This window comes from Cyprinus carpio, chromosome B22 (genome assembly GCF_018340385.1).
Source record: "Cyprinus carpio isolate SPL01 chromosome B22, ASM1834038v1, whole genome shotgun sequence".
NCBI lineage: Eukaryota > Metazoa > Chordata > Actinopteri > Cypriniformes > Cyprinidae > Cyprinus > Cyprinus carpio.
This window is the reverse complement of record NC_056618.1, coordinates 22,992,618-23,014,437: the sequence shown is the minus strand read 5'-3', so window position 1 is coordinate 23,014,437 and position 21,820 is coordinate 22,992,618. Positions and strand designations below refer to the sequence as shown.

The 21,820-nt window shown below is 40.2% G+C and overlaps 2 protein-coding genes and 1 pseudogene across 6 annotated transcripts in view; 2 read left to right on the top strand and 1 right to left on the bottom strand.

Moving 5' to 3' along the window:
- Positions 1 to 469: 469 nt before the first annotated feature.
- On the top strand, positions 470 to 4,290 carry LOC109047481 (interferon-induced protein 44-like). The gene is given in 11 exon segments (XM_042749196.1): positions 470 to 611; positions 747 to 787; positions 1,106 to 1,617; positions 1,731 to 1,785; positions 1,866 to 2,061; positions 2,160 to 2,312; positions 2,392 to 2,493; positions 2,495 to 2,515; positions 2,517 to 2,565; positions 2,666 to 2,766; positions 2,843 to 4,290. Coding segments are annotated over 10 exon segments (1,377 nt in total). The 5' UTR covers positions 470 to 611; positions 747 to 764; the 3' UTR covers positions 3,008 to 4,290.
- Positions 4,291 to 9,837: 5,547 nt separating this feature from the next.
- LOC109047479 lies at positions 9,838 to 12,842 on the top strand (annotated as a pseudogene).
- Positions 12,843 to 15,697: 2,855 nt separating this feature from the next.
- rabgap1l (RAB GTPase activating protein 1-like) overlaps positions 15,698 to 21,820 on the bottom strand; it is a 98,476-nt gene continuing 92,353 nt past the window's right edge. For all 5 annotated transcript variants that reach the window (XM_042749265.1, XM_042749264.1, XM_042749268.1 and 2 more), the window contains 4 exons: positions 21,659 to 21,742; positions 17,984 to 18,055; positions 17,707 to 17,904; positions 15,698 to 17,207 (listed from right to left, as the gene is read on the bottom strand). In XM_042749265.1, the coding sequence (XP_042605199.1) occupies positions 17,073 to 17,207; positions 17,707 to 17,904; positions 17,984 to 18,055; positions 21,659 to 21,742 (489 nt within the window). In that variant the 3' untranslated portion in view covers positions 15,698 to 17,072. The remainder of the gene's footprint in view (positions 17,208 to 17,706; positions 17,905 to 17,983; positions 18,056 to 21,658; positions 21,743 to 21,820) is intronic.

Genomic DNA, 21,820 nt, shown 5'->3' with positions numbered 1-21,820 from the left:
TGCAGACCTTTCCATGGGAAAAATCCATTTTGGAATTAGTTACTCCTTACATTTAAAAGTAAACATTATTAAAATCAATTCTGTATGGCTTGCTGATTGCAATTAAATATCATGACAATGTGTTACTGTATCACCCTGGAGGCCTCTAAGATTATGCATTTCTTTTTTGTTGTTGTTGTATTTTCTATTAAGCATGTCAAAATTTTGTTAATAAATTATATATTATACTGTCCAATGGATACTGTCCAATACAGAACTGAAACACATACAGTATGTGCCAGACGTTGAGACCCCTGGTGTTCACTATGATTAGTTACTAATGTCTGAGCAAGGAGAACCTGTTTGTCAGACACAAAGCCAGGTGAGGAATCAATGGGCGGTTCCCACAAAACAAGCAGGTACTTCTGTTTGTTCTGACTATAAGTGAAGTTTTTCATCTCCCTCAACATACATTGTGTTTTAGAGACCTGACAGTTCATTAACGGTTGATCAAGTTTAATGCTAAAAATGTTCCTGTATCACAGGAATGAAGGAACTTGACAGAACAGGTTTGTCTTGGGTGTAACACTGAAAACAAGTGAAGCATTTTCACAGCAAGTGCTCTGTGAAAGGTGAGTTACATATGCGTATTATAAGAGCATAAAATATTACATACAAATATTCTAATTGTTATTGTTTAGTGTTTGGAGATTATGATGTACAGTGAATGTATTTTGATCTGTGAATTCATATAACTCTTTGTGCAGTGGCAGTTCACAGAAACAATGAAAGCAAGCTTTAAAGAAATGTAAGTACAAAAAAATAAATAAAACTCAACTGAGCCTTAGAGAATCAAACAAGGAAAAGAGGCAGTCTTTTACAAATGGTCACTATATAAAGAATGTAACCTTCAGAAAATGTTGGTCTTGTTTATTGTTCTTTATATTTCTCATAAATTAAAGAAAAATATTTATATGGTATTGTTTTCCTGCAATAGAAATGAGCTTGATGAATGTAGTGAGCACATAAACATTGTATTAAAAAAAAAATAATGATCGGACACAAAAGTTTACTGTTTGTGGATGAAGCTCAAGTTTTTATTTGTATTTGCATGTTTTTGTCTTCAGCGGCAAAAAAAGCAAGTGAGAGACGGTACTGTGGAGTCTCTCACTTCTGATTTAACAGAAGAGAAAAGTAAGCAGCTCCGTGCTTTGCTGGGGAATGTGGAACTGTCTCTTCTCTACAAAGCTTCAGTTCATGGATATAAAGCTTCTGCCTTCCACCAGAGATGTGACCGTCAGGGTCCCACTTTACTTGTAGCCTACAACAGTTCAGGCTACATCTTTGGTGGATACACTAGTGTAGATTATGCTCAGAGCGGGCAGCATATTACAGATGAGGACACATTCATATTTAGTTTTCAGGGTAAAATCCCTGTGTGCATCAAAATTAACAGTGGCTATAATGCACGTCTTGATGACGCTGGAGTGCCCAGCTTTGGTCAACAGCTGTACTTTTGCTACAACAACCAACCAGTTGTGAATAATTCTGGAAGCAATGCATTCAGTATTAATACGGCAACAATGTATGGGAACGATGCTCAACTGAGTGAATGTGAGGTGTACAAAGTGGAGCAAAGTAAGCCAATCACCAGATTTTTTTTTTAACCGAATAGTACAAGAAGTTTAAGGCTTTTTATGTAATTTACCATAATCTTTTTTGTTAACATTTATTTATTATTTGTCATGCAGGCTCTCAAGTCAGTACTGAGGAGAAACCTTGGAGGAATGTTCTGTGGACAGCTGAGTATGTTTCTACTCAGGTTCTGGTTTTGTTTGGTCATTGTAATTTGATATACAGCTATAAAATTGTGGTCTCTGTTGTAGACGAAAAGATGAGCTCATGGAAATGATCAGGAACCATAAACCTGTGGTGGCATCTGTGAGTCGTGTCCGAATCCTAATGATTGGTCCTGTAGGTGCTGGAAAATCAAGTTTCTTCAACTCCATCAACTCCATCTTCATGAGCCGCATTACCAGCAAAGCCATGTCAGGATCTGCAGCCACTAGTCTCACCACACAGGCACAGATTTAACAGCTTTCATAGTGTTTCCTGTAAGAGTTCAAGCAATGTCTCTTGATGACTTCAGATCTTGATGTGATTCTCTCCTTGGTTGGTAGTTTCGCACATATCCAGTGAAAGATGGTCGCGAGGGAAAACTGTTGCCATTTGTGTTGTGTGACACCATGGGACTCGAGGAGCAGTCAGGTGCAGGACTGGATATTGAGGACATCAGCAGCATTCTTCAAGGTCACGTACCAGACCGCTATAAAGTAAGAGCACTCATCTCCAAAATCAATGAAGGTTGAAGTATAAATGATGTTTGCTTCATGCTAAATCATCTCGATTCAGTTCAACCCCACAACACCGTTTAAACCTGATGAGCAAAAGTCCTCCAGACCTGTATCTCTTCAGGAGAAGATCCACTGTGTGGTGTATGTGATAGATGCCACCAAAAATCTCCCTCATGTCTGACAAAACTACAGGAAAAACTTGCTTCCATACGCAGAAAAGTGAACTCACTTGGTGTGTGAACATATTCACACTAGTCATGTGACTAATAAAAATTTTGGTTGTACATAGCGCTGCATGTGACGCACCTTAAAACGTACCTCAACAATTTCAGGCATCTCTCAGATCGTCTTGATGACAAAAGTAGATGAAGCATGTCCTCTAGTGGAGGAAAATCTTCAAAGTCTTTATGTCAGTTCCTACATCAAGACAAAGGTAAGACGCGGTCACATGATCAGATGTCTGTCGCTACAGGACTCAGAGAGAGTGAGGTGTTGTTTTGTGTCTGCAGGTGCAGGAGGTGAGCTCTCGGTTGGGTGTGCCGGTGTCTTGTGTGTTACCGGTGAAGAACTACAGTCAGGAGCTGGAGCTGGAGCTCAACTGTGATGTCCTGCTCCTCAGCGCTCTACAGCAGATGCTCAACTTCGCAGACGACTATCTGGATGATGCTTGTTAAAATGGAAGACAATATATATATATAGATTTGGGTTTTGTGGTTTCAGCTGAGACTAGAATGTAGTAGAAATTATGGATGTGGTCAATAAAGTAATTTGATGTTAATTTATAACAATTATAGTCACATCCGTTAGTTACTCACTGTGTCAATAATTAAGCAACCAAACAGCTTTAAATGTAATAATGGAATGGTGAGTGGGTGGTACTAATAATGACAGTAAAACAAATAAAATAATAAAAAATATATATTTCTGGGGTGACGAGAAGACCATTTAGGAAACAAGGTTTGCACTGAAACTGTTAACCTGCACTGTTGACTGTTTACTAATAGCTATTACACATTTGACTGACTGAGGTACTGGATTGTGTTTAACATGCTTGTGATTTTAGGATGATTTGCAAGTAAAGCAGGCTGAACTCACTACAATTTTTCTGAATTTGGACATTTTACAAATAGTTTGTAGGAAAAGAGAACTTAACATATTCACATTCTTTACGTTAGCACACTCACACGCATATTGTCTATGACCACGCTCAACTGACCTGAGGTACGTGTTCAAGTATCGTGATATCGTGAAATCTCCAATGCGTAGTCAGTGCAGGGAATATTCTTTATATTCTTTATAAGTTTATATAAAATAATAGTATTTAAATCTTATTTACACAAAAATAACTTAATTCTGAAAGGATGTCTACATTCACTCAATTTTACAGAGTAAAGTCAAATTTAAAGGGGAGATGCATCGTCTCGGGCGACCCGAGTTCGAGTCTCGATTCGAAGACCCCTTTCTATCTACCTTGTACTGTCCTATAAAATAAAGTCAGTCAGTCCTATATATATATATATATATATATATATATATATATACACACACATATATACACAAGCAGAAAAGTAAGTGAAACCGAGCTGTTAATAACGGAACTGCCAAAACAACAAAGAAATAATATACAGGTCAAGAAATTAATTACCATTAATGTTTATTGAAACAACGAAAGGTGTGAATCAAATGAATCAGAGTTGTAGTCAAACATGGGATCAAGAACCAGATATTTACTGTCGGACAGTTATTAGACAGATGACATCAGCAGGCTGGAACAATAAAACTGATGAACCGACAATAAACCAGACGCACAGAAGCAATCTTCTGTCCTGTAGATAACGATATATAAAAAACACCTATAACCATCCAGAGAAACCCACAGGACAGCACTATTAGTTTACGTTAAACTGACATCTCTTTCTTATTTTGTATAATTAGTTTGGCACCTTTAAATCACAGTTAAAAAAAAAAAGCAAATTTGTTTTTTTTTACATCAGTATAAATAAAGCATGTTCACAATATGGCGGCTTGTTAGTGTGAATAAGAGCCATGAGGATTATTCCACTCCCCTTTGTGAAATACAACACATAAGGGGAAGTTTTATATAAACACATAAACCTTTCTTTGTAAATGCTGGACCGCCATCATCCTCCTCTTCCTCATCTGTTTGTTGGCGGACTGTACTGTTGCTCGTCAGTTTTCTGCAGCGTAAACACTCCAATATATTGTATTTTTATTTTTAAATTACGTTTCGCACAAAGCCACGTCCCCTGCAGTCTCACACCTGGCGTGAACTTTGCGAATTCCTTTATAAGCGCCTGCGCTAGTAAAATACTAAAACTAAATGCTTAACGATGCTAACCAGAAGTGTTTTATCGAAATAAGTCCATACATCAATATCTCTTGGTAAATAATCCATTGTTTTGTTTGCATCCAAAACGCACAAATATGGCGGACAGCACTCACGAGCACAGGTAAGAGACTCCACCCACGCTGTGCGAGTGAAGGTGAATGAATCACCTGAGAGCACAATGAAGCGCGTTCAAAATACATAAAAGCAACGTACAAGAATGACCTGCTGCTTTACATACAGTGCCGTTTCTAGGCATAGGCGAGCTAGGCGGTCGCATAGGGCAGTGGTTCTCAACCACATTCCTGGAGGACCCCCATCACTGCACATTTTGCATGTCTCCTTTGTCTGACACACCCATTTTAAGTCTGTGAGTCTCTACTAATGAGCAGGTGACCTGAATCAGGTGTGTTTGATTAAGGAGACATGCAAATTGTACAGTGATGGGGGTCCTCCAGGAATGTGGTTGAGAACCACTGGCCTAGGGCCCACCAGCTGAAGGGGCGCCAATGAGTACTCATACTGGTACTACATTGCTACATTTTAGCAGGGTAGTGATAAAGTGTGGCATGGTCACCCTGAAATATGACTGGCGCCCCCACTGGATCCCCCAACATCACTGGGCTAGAGCAGTGCTTCCCAAACCTGTTCTGGAGGCCCCCCTGCCCTGCACATTTTGATTGTCTCCCTAATCAGATACACCCAATTTAGTTCTTGCAGTCTCTACTAACGAGCTGATGAGTGGAATCAGGTGTGTTAGATAAGGGAGACATACAAAAAGTGCAGGGCAGGGGGGCCTCCAGGACAGGTTTGGGAAGCACTGGGCTAGAGTACTGTCAAACTGACGATGCCTGTATGCCATTGGATCAGAGCGCTGTCAATTGTTGCCTGATTGTTGCGTGCAAAGTTTGCATTTGGAGCGCTCATCAAAGCCATTAGATCAGTGGGCTCTGTCAGTGCTTTGGCAAGACAAGATTTTTATTTTTTTGCCATGTAATAAAGCTAAGTTCAAAGGCCAATTTAAAATATTGATACAGAAAATTGCACAAAATCAGTATTTTGTTTAGGCAGTATTTGTGGCAGCTGATAAATCATGTTGCTAGATTTGTCCATACCTGGGCGACTCCACCGAGCAAGGACACCGACAGGGCACTTGAGTATTGCTTTTCTCCCCTTCAATTTTTGTACGGCTCGTCCTCAAATACTTATTTTGGTCACTTGTAGTTCACTATGTGCTTTCAGATCTCTACTATCACTACTAACACTCGGAGAGCACGCTATGTACGTCAAATGAAGGCCTGCCTGACAAATCTAAGGCCTGTCCCTCTGACCTCTACTCCAACGCTCTCTATTCCACTTGGTCTCTGGAACTGCCAGTCCGCTGTTAACAAAGCAGACTTCATTTCTTCTATTGCTACTCATTCTGGTTTCAGCCTCATGGCACTGACTGCGACCTGGATCAAACCTGAGGACACTGCCACTCCCGCAGCCCTCTCCACTCATTTCACTTGTTCCCACACCCCTCGTACGACTGGGAGGGGTGGAGGTACTGGTCTCCTTATATCGAAAGATTGGAAATTTGATCTTCAACCACCACCTACAGGTCACGGTTCATTTGAATCACATGCTGTTACTGTAACCCACCCTGTTCAAATCCACTTTGTGGTCATTTATCGTCCCCCAGGTCAATTGGGTAACTTCTTGGAGGAGTTGGACGTGCTGCTATCAAACTATCCTGAAGATGGTACTCCTCTGGTACTGCTTGGTGACTTCAACATCCACCTAGATAAACCCCAGGCTGCTGACTTCAACACTCTGCTCGCCTCATTTGATCTCAAGCGAGTCTCTACTACAGCCACTCACAAATCGGGCAACCAACTGGACCTCATCTACACGCGCTGTTGCTCAGTGGACAACACTTTAGTTACTCCACTGCACACCTCAGACCACTTCCTCATTACTGCTAATCTAGCACTTACTCCTGAAGCGGCACACGCTCCAACGCGGGTCACCTTTCGACGGAACCTACGCTCACTCTCTCCATCTCGCCTATCCTCTGTGGTTGCATCCTCACTTCCTTCACTCTCGCAGTTTTCAGCTCTGGACACGAACAGTGCTACGGACACTTTTTGTTCCACTCTGACCTCTTGCTTGGACAACTTTTGCCCACTGTCGTCTAGACCAGCACGCACCACCCCATCTGCCCCCTGGCTGTCCGATGTACTCCGTGAACATCGCTCTAAACTCAGGGCTGCAGAGAGCAAATGGCTTAAATCAAGAAACTCTACCGACCTCAGTGTGTATCAGTCTCTCCTCTCCTCCTTCTCTGCAAACGTCTTCACTGCTAAAACATCATATTACCACGACAAGATTAACAACTGTTGTGACGCTCGGACACTCTTCAAAACCTTCTCTTCTCTTCTTAATCCGCCTCCACCTCCTCCTCAATCGACTCTTACAGCTGATGACTTTGCAGTTTTCTTCACAAATAAGACAAGAACCATCAGTGACTAATTCTCCACACCGCAGACTGAGGATAACTTCACAACGACTAATGCTCACTTGTCTCCTCCTTCTCTCCACTCTCAGAGACGGACGTTTCCAAACTTATCCTGTCCAGTCATCCTACTACTTGCCCACTGGATCCGATCCCCACTCACCTCCTTCAAGTGATTTCTTCTTCAGTCATACCTTCACTTACTCACATTATCAACTCCTCTCTTCACTCTGGAACATTTCCCTCAGCATTTAAGCAGGCTCGGGTAAGCCCACTGCTGAAGAAACCATCTCTAAATCCAGCACTTCTAGAAAACTACAGACCGGTATCCCTTCTTCCATTCATTGCAAAGACACTCGAACGAGCTGTGTTCAACCAGCTCTCTATGTTTCTTGTACAGAACAACCTCCTGGACAGCAATCAATCTGGCTTCAAAAGTGGCCACTCAACTGAGACTGCCCTGCTCTCGGTTACTGAAGCCCTGCGACTGGCAAGAGCAGCTTCAAAATCCTCAGTACTCATTTTGCTGGACCTGTCTGCTGCTTTTGACACTGTTAATCACCAGATTCTCCTATCCACCCTCAGAAAGATGGGCATCTCTGGAACCACACTCCAGTGGCTTAACTCCTACCTGATAGATCCTTCATGGTGTCTTGGAGGGGTGAAGTTTCTAAGTCACAACAACTTGCTACTGGGGTTCCTCAAGGCTCAGTACTTGGACCGCTTCTCTTCTCCATCTACATGACGTCATTAGGATCTGTCATTCAGAAGCATGGCTTTTCCTATCACTGCTACGCTGATGACACTCAACTCTACTTCTCATTCCAACCAGATGACCCGACGGTAGTTGCTCGCATTTCAGCCTGTCTGAGTGACATTTCTAGCTGGATGAATGACCATCACCTTCAGCTCAACCTTACTAAGACTGAACTGCTGGTGGTTCCAGCTAACCCATCGTTTCATCACAACTTCTCTATACAGCTGGGTTCGTCAACCATAACTCCTTCCAGGACAGCCAGAAACCTAGGAGTTGTGATGGATCATCAGTTAAGCTTCACAGACCATATTGCTACAACGACCCGGTCCTGTAGATTTGCCTTATTCAACATTAGGAAGATTAGACCCTTCCTGTCAGAGCAATCCACCCAACTTCTTGTCCAAGCTCTTGTTCTCTCCAGACTGGACTATTGCAATGCTCTCCTGGCGGGCCTTCCTGCATGTATTATCAAGCCTCTACAACTGATCCAGAATGCAGCAGCGAGGGTTGTCTTCAATGAGCCGAAAACAGCCCATGTTACTCCTCTCCTCATCAGGTTACACTGGCTACCAGTAGCCACTCGCATCAAATTCAAGGTACTGATGCTTGCCTACAAGACGACCACTGGCACGGCGCCAACTTACCTAAACTCACTAGTTCAATCTTATGCACCCTCCAGAAGTTTGCGCTCTGCAAGTGAACGACGTCTTGTGTTGCCATCCCAAAGAGGTTCAAAATCACTCTCTCTGACTTTTTCCTGGACTGCTCCCAGCTGGTGGAATGACCTCCCGATCTCAATTCGAACAGCTGAGTCTTTACTCATTTTCAAAAAAACATCTAAAGACTCATCTTTTTCGTCTGCACTTAACCAACTAATACTAGTACTTACCTTTTTTTTTTTCTATCATATTCCCAAAAAAAAAAAAAAAAACCCTGGCTACGTGTTCTGTACTAGACTATCTGAGACCTGTCATAGCACTTGTATACCGTTGTTGTTCTCGTTGATCTGATTGTTTCTACTGTTCTCATTTGTAAGTCGCTTTGGATAAAAGCGTCTGCTAAATGATTAAATGTAAATGTAAATGTAAATGTGTGCGTTTTTGCGCCAATGCATAGCTAAAGGATCAGTGTGTCATGTAATATTTCTATATAAACTTTAACAGCCAATAAAAAATATTGGTATAGTAAAATTCACCAGATCAATACATCCTTAATTATACCGCTTTGTCGAGTTTAATGCATCCTTACAGTAGTGTCGAAATGTTGAATCAATTAATTCACTTCTAACAGCACTTAATGGGAACAGCATCATTTACATAGAGGGCAGAGCGTCACATTATTTAAAGGGGAAGTTCATGCATTATTGAGTAGCAAAGGAATAAGTACCTGCATTGATTACTTTTATGCCACTGATCAGGCTTTTATATGTAGTTTGGGGTAATAAAGGGTTTTATAGGATTGACTGAATGCAATAAGTGACACTTTAAATCAATGTTTCAAGCAACAACAAAACAATTGAACAAAACAGATAAAAACAAAAAGTAGCCATTGATCATATCTAAACATGTATACAAATCCAAATGTAATAAGATTAATTTATGTGTGATTTATGTGCAAATTATGTGCAATGTCTTAAGTACTGGGGATTGTTACATAGGGCTATACATGCATCTAGTGGCAACACAATGATATTACAGCTAATAAATTGTGCAAAATGTTTATTTTAAGACAATTTCCAATTACTGCATTCAGATTTGTGGAACTCTTAATGCACAGAATCTCCACAAATTAGTGTTGTTACTATGACAACCAATTTGAATGTGACAAGAAACTGTGTTTGTGTGTGTGTATATATATATATATATATATATATATATATATATATATATATATATATATATATATATATATTATGACCAAACATCTCCACAGATGTCTTATGGTTTGATCAGATGCAACTCTGAACACCTGAGCTATCCTGCCATGTTCTTTTTTGGAATGACTTCAAGTTGTTTGGAAATGGCTACATTACTCTTCCCAGATTGATGGCAGCAACAATTGCTTCTCTAAGATCATTGCAGACGTCTATCCTCTTTGGCATTGCGCTAACACACCTGAAGGTCACCAGACCAGGAAACTGACAAAACGTTTGCTTTTATAGAGGTGCTCACACTTGCTTATGATCGGTTAATCAAAAGTATTTGATTTTTCCAAAATTTAAGGCCTGCCAAGGACTAGATAATTTTTTTTTATGATGTCCTGATATGGAAAATGGAATTCAATATAGTGTCTTTTCTTTTTCACATGACTGTATAAACACAGCATTAAAAAAAAAGTGTACCCTATTTGTGGAATGTGCCGACTGGAAATATGAATGCAAAAAGCTTAAGTTTACATTTGTATTTGCATATTTTTGTCTTTAAGGATGAATAAAAGACAAGAGAGAGATGGTACCATGGAGTCCCTCACTTCTGATTTGACAGAAGAGAAAAGTAAGCAGCTCCGTGCTTTGCTGGGGAATGTGGAACTGTCTCTTCTCTACAAAGCTTCAGTTCATGGATATCAAGCTTCTGACTTCCACCAGCGATGTGACGGTCAGGGTCCCACTTTACTTGTAGCCTACAACCGTTCAGGCTACATCTTTGGTGGATACACTAGTGTAGAATATGATCAGAGCGGGCAGAAAAAAAACTGATGAGGACATATTCTTATTCAGCTTTCAAGACAAGATCCCTGTGCGCATCAAAATTAACAGTGGACATCATGCACGTCTCGATGACGCTGGAGGGCCCAACTTTGGTCAACAGCTGTACTTTTGCTACAAGAACCAGCCAGTTGTGTTAAATCAAGGAGGGAATGCATTCAATGTTAATACGGCAACAATGTATGGGAACGATGCTCAACTGACTGAATGTGAGGTCTACAAAGTGGAACAAAGTAAGTCAGTCATCAGATTTTTATTTTTTTTAATTTTAACCGAATATAGTCATGTACAAGAAGTTTCAGTCTTTTTATGCAATACCTTAATTTTTATTGTTAACATTTTATAATTTGCCAGGCTCTCAAGTCAGTACTGAGGAGAAACCTTGGAGGAATGTTCTGTGGACAGCTGAGTATGTTTCTACTCAGGTTCTGGTTTTGTTTGCTAATTGTAATTTAATATACAGCTATAGAAATGTGATCTGTGTTGTAGACGAAGAGCAGAGCTCATGGAAATGATCAGGAACCATAAACCTGTGATGACGTCTGTGAGTCGTGTCCGAATCCTAATGATTGGTCCTGTAGGTGCTGGAAAATCAAGTTTCTTCAACTCCATCAACTCCATCTTCATGAGCCGCATTACCAGCAAAGCCATGTCAGGATCTGCAGCCACAAGTCTCACCACACAGGTATGAACTCAATAAGATTATAATAGAGCTTAAGGAACATCTCTCGATTACTTCAGGTCTTTAAGTGATTTTCTTCTTGGTTGGTAGTTTCGCACATATCCAGTAAAAGATGGTCGTGGAGGAAAGCTGTTGCCATTTGTGTTGTGTGACACCATGGGACTCGAGGAGCAGTCAGGTGCAGGACTGGATATTGAGGACATCAGCAGCATTCTTCAAGGTCACGTACCAGACCGCTATAAAGTAAGAGCACTCATCTCCAAAATCAATGAAAGTTGAAGTATAAATGATGTTTGCTTCATGCTAAATCATCTCGATTCAGTTCAACCCCATGGCACCGTTTCAACACAATGAGCAAAAGTCCTCCAGACCTGTATCTCTTCAGGAGAAGATCCACTGTGTGGTGTATGTGATAGATGCCACCAAAATCTCCCTCATGTCTGACAAACTACAGGAAAAACTTGCTTCCATACGCAGAAAAGTGAACTCACTGGGTAAGAGAACATATTTACACCAGTCTTGTGACTAATATAAAGGTTGTACATAGAGCTGCATGTGACGCACCTTAAAATGTTTCTCAACAATTTCAGGCATCGCTCAGATCGTCTTGATGACAAAAGTAGATGAAGCATGTCCTCTAGTGGAGAAGGACCTTCAAAGTCTTTATGTCAGTTCCTACATCAAGTTGAAGGTGAGACGCGGTCACATGATCAGATGTCTGTTGCTACAGGACTCAGAGAGAGTGAGGTGTTGTTTTGTGTCTGCAGGTGCAGGAGGTGAGCTCTTGGTTGGGTGTGCCGGTGTCTTGTGTGTTACCGGTGAAGAACTACAGTCAGGAGCTGGAGCTGGAGCTCAACTGTGACGTCCTGCTGCTCACCGCTCTACAGCAGATGCTCACTAATTCCATTCAAAAAGTGAAACCTTTATATTATATTCATTCATTACACACAGACTGATACATTTCAAACGTTTATTTCTTTTAATTTTGATGATTATAACTGACAACTAAGGAAAAACCCAAATTCAGTATCTCAGAAAATTAGAATATTGTGAAAAGGTTCAATATTGAAGACACCTGGTGCCACACTCTAATCAGCTAATTAACTCAAAACACCTGCAAAGGCCTTTAAATGATCTCTCAGTCTAGTTCTGTAGGCTACACAATCATGGGGAATACTGCTGACTTGACAGTTGTCCAAAAGACGATCATTGACACCTTGCACAAGGAGGGCAAGACACAAAAGGTCATTGCAAAAGAGGCTGGCTGTTCACAGAGCTCTGTGTCCAAGCCACATTAATAGAGAGGCGAAGGGAAGGAAAAGATGTGATAGAAAAAAAGTGTACAAGCAACAGGGATAACCGCACCCTGGAGAGGATTGTGAAACAAAACCCATTCAAAAATGTGGGGGAGATTCACAAAGAGTGGACTGCAGCTGGAGTCAGTGCTTCAAGAACCACTACGCACAGATGTATGCAAGACATGGGTTCAGCTGTCGTATTCCTTGTGTCAAGTCACTCTTGAACAACAGACAGCGTCAGAAGCATCTCGCTTCAAAAAGGACTGGACTGCTGCTGAGTGGTCCAAAGTTATGTTCTCTGATGAAAGTAAATTTTGCATTTCCTTTGGAAATCAGGGTCCCAGAGTCTGGAGGAAGAGAGGAGAGGCACACAATCCACGTTGCTTAAGGTCCAGTGTAAAGTTTCCACAGTCAGTGATGGTTTGGGGTGCCATGTCATCTTCTGGTGTTGGTCCACTGTGTTTTCTGAGGTCCAAGGTCAAAGCAGCCGTATACCAGGAAGTTTTAGAGCACTTCATGCTTCCCGCTGCTGACCAACTTTATGGAGATGCAGATTTCATTTTCCAACAGGACTTGGCACCTGCACACAGTGCCAAAGCTACCAGTACCTGGTTTAAGGACCATGGTAATTGGCCAGCAAACTCGCCTGACCTTAACCCCATAGAAAATCTATGGGGTATTGTGAAGAGGAAAATGCGATATGCCAGACCCAAGAATGCAGAAGAGCTGGAGGCCACTATCAGAGCAACCTGGGCTCTCATAACACCTGAGCAGTGCCACAGACTGATCGACTCATGCCACGCCGCAATGCTGCAGTAATTCAGGCAAAAGGAGCCCCAACTAAGTATTGAGTGCTGTACATGCTCATACTTTTCAGTTGGCCAAGATTTCTTTCTTTGTATTGGTCTTAAGTAATATTCTAATTTTCTGAGATACTGAATTTGGGATTTTCTGTAATGAATGAATATAATATACAAGTTTCACTTTTTGAATGGAATTAGAGAACTTTTTGATGATATTCTAATTATATGACCAGCACCTGTATATACATATTTTAATTATTTGACAAGAATATTTGTATACTTGTTAAATTTGTTTTGATAAGGCTGTAAAAATTCATCTGCATTGTTAATCCTTTTGATCTTTTATTTAAGAAATTCACAAAAATGTATCCTTTCATTGGATAAGAATTTAAAATGGGGGGGAATATCCTTATGAAATAAAGGTTTTTCTCAAATACTCGTTGGACACAATTATTGGCACCCCTAGAAATTCTTATGAGTAAAATATCTCTGAAGTATATTCCCATTCATATTCACAATTTTGAGCACTCCAGGGGAAACAAAGACCAAATTCCCTTAATCATCCATCACAATGAGAAAAACCAAAGAATATATTTCTGATGTGCAGCAAAATATAATTGACCTTCACAAATTAGTGAAGTGGCTTTAAGAAAAGAGCTAGAGCAGTGAAAATTCCCATTTCCACCATCAGGGCAATAATTAAGAATTTCCAATCAACATAAAATGTTACGAATCTGCCTGGAAGAGGATGTGTGTCTATATCGTCCTAATGCACGGTGAGAAGGAGAGTTTGAGTAGCTAAAGACTCTCCAAGGGCCACAGCTGGAGAATTGCAGAAAATAGTTGAGTCTCGGGTTCAGAAAACCCTAAAAAAAAATTGTCAAACAGAACCTACATCAACACGTTGTTTGGGAGGGTTTCAAGCAAAATTCTCCTAGCTCATCCAAAAACAAACTAAAGCATATTCAGTTATCAGACACGACTGGAACTTCAAATGGGACTGGCTTCTATGGTGAGATTATACTAAAAAATGAGCTTTTTAACAGCAAACACTCAAGATGGGTTTGGTGAACACAGAGATAAAAAGTACCCCATGTGTACAATGAAATATACTGCTGTATTTTTGATGTTGTGGGCCTATATTTCTGCTGGAGGTCCTGGACATCTTGTTTATATACATGGCATTATGGATTCTATCAACAAAAAAAAAATCTTATCATGGGCCATGTTTGGATCTTCCAACCGTACAATAACCCAAATACAAACCTCAAAAACAACACAGAAATGGGTCACTGAGCTCAAAACCAAGCTTCTGCTATAGCCATTCCAGTCTTCTGACCTGAACCCTACGCAAAATGAGAGGTGTGAACTGAAGAGGAGAAGCACCAACATGGGGTCTGAGATAACCAATACCATGACTGAGGTGCCCTTGAGCAAGGCACCGAACCCCAAACTGCTCCCTGGGCGCCGCAGCATAAATGGCTGCCCACTGCTCCAGGTGTATGTTCACTGCTGTGTGTGTGCACTTTGGATGGGTTAAATGCAGAGCACGAATTCTGAGTATGGGTCACCATACTTGGCTGTGTCATGTCACTTTTTTTTTCTTTTCACTTACACAAGCTCCAGTCTGGATCCAGAACAGCAGAAAAGAGATGATGCCAAACCCTCAGATAATGCTAACCCTGAAACAACATACAGAACTACCAAATTTTGCTATAAGTTTGATTGCATCATATAATAATTGCTGTTAATAGTGTTCATCGTCTGTTTAATTATGTCTTTAATTGATTTTTCTGTACATTTCTGCCATATGCACATAAACTGACAGTCACCACTGATAAGCTACTACTAAATATTGTAGAAACTTAATTTTCTGTAAAGGTGCTTTGCAATGATTTGTATCGTAAAAAGCGCTATACAAATAAACTTGAATTGAATTGAAAAGAAAAAAGTATTGGTATCGGCGATACTGGCCCTGTATTTACTTGGTATCGGATCGATACCAAAATTTGCAGTATCACTCCCCCCTAGTATGTGTTCAAGTATTGTAATATCGCGTGAGTTCGAGTCTCAATTTCCCTGTCTAGCTACCTTGTACTTCCCTATAAAATAAAGTCAGTCAGTCCAAAATAAATAAATATATATATATATATATATATATATATATATTCACACACACACAGACACACACATATACAAGCAGAAAAGTAAGTGTAACCGAGCTGTTAATAACGGAACTACCAAAACAACAAAGAAATAATATACAGGTCAAGAAATTAATTACCATTAATGTTTATTGAAACAACGAAAGGTGTGAATCAAATGAATCAGAGTTGTAGTCAAACATGGGATCAAGAACCAGATATTTACTGTCGGACAGTTATTAGACAGATGACATCAGCAGGCTGGAACAATGAAACTGATGAACCGACAATAAACCAGACGCACAGAAGCAATGTCTTCTGTCCTGTAGATAACGATATATAAAAAACACCTGTAACCATCCGGAGAAACCCACAGGACAGCACTATTAGTTTATATTAAACTGACATCTCTTTCTTATTTTGTATAATTAGTTTGGCATCTTAAATCACAGTAAAAAAAAAAAAAAAGAAAAGAAAAATGTGTTTGTTTTTTTTTTACATCAATGTAAATAAAGCATGTTCATAATATGACGGCTTGTTAGTGTGAATAAGAGCCATGCAGATTATTTCACTCTTTTTTGTGAAATACAACACATTAAGGGAAATTATTAATATGGACATTCTAACAAATAGCAGACAAAAAATTGAAACGCAGATCGACTCCATATGGCTTTGAAGTCACACTGATCTCAACGATACATCTGTGCGACCTGGTTTACAGTTGCTCATGTCTAACTGTTAAATAACATAAAACAAGCAGTATGTGTGACTTGGCAGGTCAATATTGTGTGACCACAACGTCAAGGTCTGCGTCGTCTGATAAATCACGTGATCTGCTCACAGCAAAACGGATCCCCAAACAGTTTACAGCCATTTAAAACTGTGAAAACGGACGGAGGGAATGTCATGTGATACATGGCCAATTTGTCTGTGCTTTTCGGCATTTGACATTTATAAAGAGCACATTCATATTCAAAATAGTAAAAAATAATGCAACACTTTTCTTTTAGAACTGTACAAGATCAAAATAAAAATTGACATTTAGTTATACACATTTATATGACAAAACTGTTACATTTATTATTTATATAAAGAAAAACAAAACTTTTTACTTTTAATTGTTAGCAGAATGCAGTATTCCCTCTGAGGAAAAAAAAAACAACAACTTTGAATTGGCAGATAAAGGTCAAAGTTTATGTCCTTGCATGCTAGAACTGACTGTTTACTAACAAAAAAATCCATTGCAGAAGTGACTAACTGGATGAACAAGGGTAAATGTAATAATTATCCCTGTAGTACTGTTACTGTCAAGTAGGTGGCATCACAAGCTTAGGAAATCATAACAGACTGTTAAATGCACGTGGAAATCGTTCATTAGTCCATGTGAGGGAATACTGCATTGCCATGTTGTGTTGCAAGTAGTGTTTATTAGAGCTTGTTTTCTACTCTGATTGGCCAAGTGGAAGGGTCACGCTCCTCTACCCTTTGGTTAAGCCCTTGGCGAGTCCTACTGGCCCTCTTTGGGCGAGGAGGGTGACTGGTTACTGGCTGAATTCTTGAGGGAGCCCAGTGTTTTACTGAACCAGGAGTTTTTGGCAGCTTGGACCTCAGTCATCAAAACACCCCTCTGATGCTCCAGCTCCTGGTGCAGTACATGAACAAACAACATTAAAGTAATTGTGACATAGCTGTAAAAAGCTTATTAAAATATACAACATTTGTTTGCTAAGATTGTTTGGTAAAATACGCAGTGCAAAGCAACACATACAAAGCAACGCAGTGGAAACACCAAATGTTAAAAATAGTTGTAACTATTTTAGTAATGTTGTGACTGTATTCTTATAATGTTAATGTTGCACTAAAATGTAGCAGGATACAAACTATCTATAAAACACTGATTTCAAATATGTTCATTGTAAACTAATATCAGTCAGTGTTAAGAGCAAATTACCAGTAGCTAGTCACACATTTCCCTTTTACACTGACCCAACTATAAACTTAAAAAGTGCAGAATATTCTAGTAAGTGTAAACTTTCACAAATGGTTGTTGGTTTCGACCTGCTGCTGATGAGCTGATAAATAGCTGAGTAGCATCTGTAAATCTCCAGCACTACGGTGTTTTATATGGCGTGATGTCTGACCTGGATCTTGCACTTGGCCTCCACCAGCTGGAGTTTGGTTTGCGCCAGCTCCAGTTCTAGCTCTCGGAGCTGAGCCTTCAGCGAGTCCTTCTCCTCGTCCAGGTCCGTGTCCCGGTTGTCCTGACTTACCGCCGGGATCTGCAGGGGTCCGTCTTTGCTGAACACTTCCCTACAGCGCTCACATGCCATCACTTTAGCCTGGAAGAACAACAACAACATATGCTGATCGTCACTGCTCAGCGTGCCATATAAAAGTATGCGGAGATGATTTACTCACTTTAACTATATCCAGTTCCTCTTTTGTGGACGCCTGTTGTTTCTCCAGCCTCGTACTTAACTGGGAACATATCTAATGCAAACAGAAAATAAAATTTCAGACCTTATTATAATCTATTCTTCACAATAAATACTCAAGTATGAGTGAGATATTATAGATTTTATTAAATTAGTTTATATTTTTTAGTTTTTGCTTTTGTTATTTTTTTTGTGATATACAGAGCCCCGCAAATGATATGCTGTGAAAATGAAGTAGGAAATCTGGCTCACGATTCAATTTGTTCACTAAATCTATTACTAAATGCTCACGATTTACTAATTCGTTCCCTCGGTTTACTAAATCCTGCGCACGATTTACTAATTCGTTCCCTCGGTTTACTAAATCATGCGCACGATTTACTAATTCGCTCCCTCGGTTTACTAAATCCTGCGCACGTTTTACTAATTCGTTCCCTCGGTTTACTAAACCGTGCGCAGGATTTACTAATTCGTTCCCTCGGTTTACTAAATCGTGCGCACGATTTACTAATTCGTTCCCTCGGTTTACTAAACCGTGCGCAGGATTTACTAATTCGTTCCCTCGGTTTACTAAACCGTGCGCACGATTTACTAATTCGCTCCCTCGGTTTACTAAACCGTGCGCAGGATTTACTAATTCGTTCCCTCGGTTTACTAAATCGTGCGCACGATTTACTAATTCGCTCCCTCGGTTTACTAAATCGTGCGCAGGATTTACTACTTCGTTCCCTCGGTTTACTAAATCGTGCGCAGGATTTACTACTTCGTTCCCTCGGTTTACTAAATTCTGCACAGGATTTACTAATTCGTTCCCTCGGTTTACTAAATACTGCGCACGATTTACTAATTCGTTCCCTCGGTTTACTAAATCCTGCGCAGGATTTACTAATTCGTTCCCTTGGTTTAATAAATTGTGTGCACGATTTACTAATTCGTTCCCTCGGTTTACTAAATCATGCGCACGATTTACTAATTCGCTCCCTCGGTTTACTAAATCCTGCGCACGTTTTACTAATTCATTCCCTCGGTTTACTAAATCCTGCGCACGTTTTTACTAATTCGTTCCCTCGGTTTACTAAATCATGCACACGATTTACTAATTCGCTCCCTCGGTTTACTAAATCGTGCGCACGATTTACTAATTCGTTCCCTCGGTTTACTAAATCATGCTCACGATTTACTAATTCGCTCCCTCGGTTTACTAAATCCTGCGCACGTTTTACTAATTCGCTCCCTCGGTTTACTAAATCCTGCGCACGTTTTACTAATTCGTTCCCTCGGTTTACTAAATCCTGCGCAGGATTTACTAATTCGTTCCCTTGGTTTAATAAATTGTGTGCACGATTTACTAATTCGTTCCCTCGGTTTACTAAATCATGTGCAAGATTTACTAATTCGCTCCCTCGGTTTACTAAATCCTGCGCACGTTTTACTAATTCATTCCCTCGGTTTACTAAATCCTGCGCACGTTTTACTAATTCGTTCCCTCGGTTTACTAAATCATGCACACGATTTACTAATTCGCTCCCTCGGTTTACTAAATCGTGCGCACGATTTACTAATTCGTTCCCTCGGTTTACTAAATCATGCTCACGATTTACTAATTCGCTCCCTCGGTTTACTAAATCCTGCGCACGTTTACTAATTCGCTCCCTCGGTTTACTAAATCCTGCGCACGTTTTACTAATTCGTTCCCTCGGTTTACTAAATCCTGCGCACGTTTTACTAATTCGTTCCCTCGGTTTACTAAATCGTGCGCACGATTTACTAATTCGCTCCCTCGGTTTACTAAATCGTGCGCACGATTTACTAATTCGCTCCCTCGGTTTACTAAATCGTGCGCAGGATTTACTAATTCGCTCCCTCGGTTTACTAAATCCTGCGCACGTTTTACTAATTCGTTCCCTCGGTTTACTAAATCCTGCGCAGGATTTACTAATTCGTTCCCTTGGTTTAATAAATTGTGTGCACGATTTACTAATTTGTTCCCTCGGTTTAGTAAATTCTGCGCACGTTTTACTAATTCATTCCCTCGGTTTACTAAATCCTGCGCACGTTTTACTAATTCGTTCCCTCGGTTTACTAAATCATGCGCACGATTTACTAATTCGCTCCCTCGGTTTACTAAATCGTGCGCACGATTTACTAATTCGTTCCCTCGGTTTACTAAATCATGCTCACGATTTACTAATTCGCTCCCTCGGTTTACTAAATCCTGCGCACGTTTTACTAATTCGCTCCCTCGGTTTACTAAATCCTGCGCACGTTTTACTAATTCGTTCCCTCGGTTTACTAAATCCTGCGCACGTTTTACTAATTCGTTCCCTCGGTTTACTAAATCGTGCGCACGATTTACTAATTCGCTCCCTCGGTTTACTAAATCGTGCGCACGATTTACTAATTCGCTCCCTCGGTTTACTAAATCGTGCACAGGATTTACTAATTCGCTCCCTCGGTTTACTAAATCCTGCGCACGTTTTACTAATTCGTTCCCTCGGTTTACTAAATCCTGCGCAGGATTTACTAATTCGTTCCCTTGGTTTAATAAATTGTGTGCACGATTTACTAATTTGTTCCCTCGGTTTAGTAAATTCTGCGCAGGATTTACTAATTCGTTCCCTTGGTTTACTAAATCGTGCGCACGATTTACTAATTCGCTCCCTCGGTTTACTAAATCGTGCGCAGGATTTACTACTTCGTTCCCTCGGTTTACTAAATCCTGCGCATGATTTACTAATTCGTTCCCTTGGTTTAATAAATTGTGTGCACGATTTACTAACTTATTCCCTCGGTTTAGTAAATTCTGCGCAGGATTTACTAATTCGTTCCCTTGGTTTAATAAATTGTGTGCACGATTTACTAATTTATTCCCTCGGTTTAGTAAATTCTGCGCAGGATTTACTAATTCGTTCCCTCGGTTTACTAAATCCTGCGCACGATTTACTAATTCGTTCCCTCGGTTTACTAAATCGTGCGCACGATTTACTAATTCGTTCCCTCGGTTTACTAAATCATGTGCAAGATTTACTAATTCGTTCCCTCGGTTTACTAAATCGTGCTCACAATTTACTAATTCGTTCCCTCGGTTTACTAAATCGTGCGCACGATTAACTAATTTGTTGCCTTGGTTTAGTAAATCATGTGCACGATTTACTAATTCATTCCCTTGGTTTACTAAATCGTGCGCACGATTAACTAATTCGTTCCCTCGGTTTACTAAATCCTGTGCAAGATTTACTAATTCGTTCCCTTGGTTTACTAAATTGTGCGCATGATTTACTAATTTGTTCCCTCGGTTTACTAAATTGTGCGCACGATTTACTAATTCATTCCTTCGGTTTACTAAATTGTGCGCAGGATTTACTAATTCGTTCTCTTGGTTTATTAAATCCTGTGCACAATTTACCAATTTGTTCCCTTGGTTTCCAAGGGGAAATGATTCCTTGGTGAATATCATTATATGCTTAAACATTTAGATTTGTACTCATGGAAATTACTAAACTAGTCAAACCTGTTCATTAGAAGAAGGGGATGTCCCAATACTTTTGGCAATATAATGTATATATTTATAGTGTAATAATCCTGTCCTGAAGTAAACATGTGGTGTGGATTTCGAGGATTATGAGACTTATGATTTATGTGGGATACTCAGACATACCTGTTTATACTCGGCTATGATGGCTGTGGTCTTCTTGATCTCTAATTCGGCTTTCTCCAGCTCTCTTCTGAACACTTCCTTCAGCTGAAAAGAAAAAACCTTATTGTACACGTCTGTAGCAGTGAAATTGATTCGAGTGTCAGAGGCATTTTGAGTCCTCAG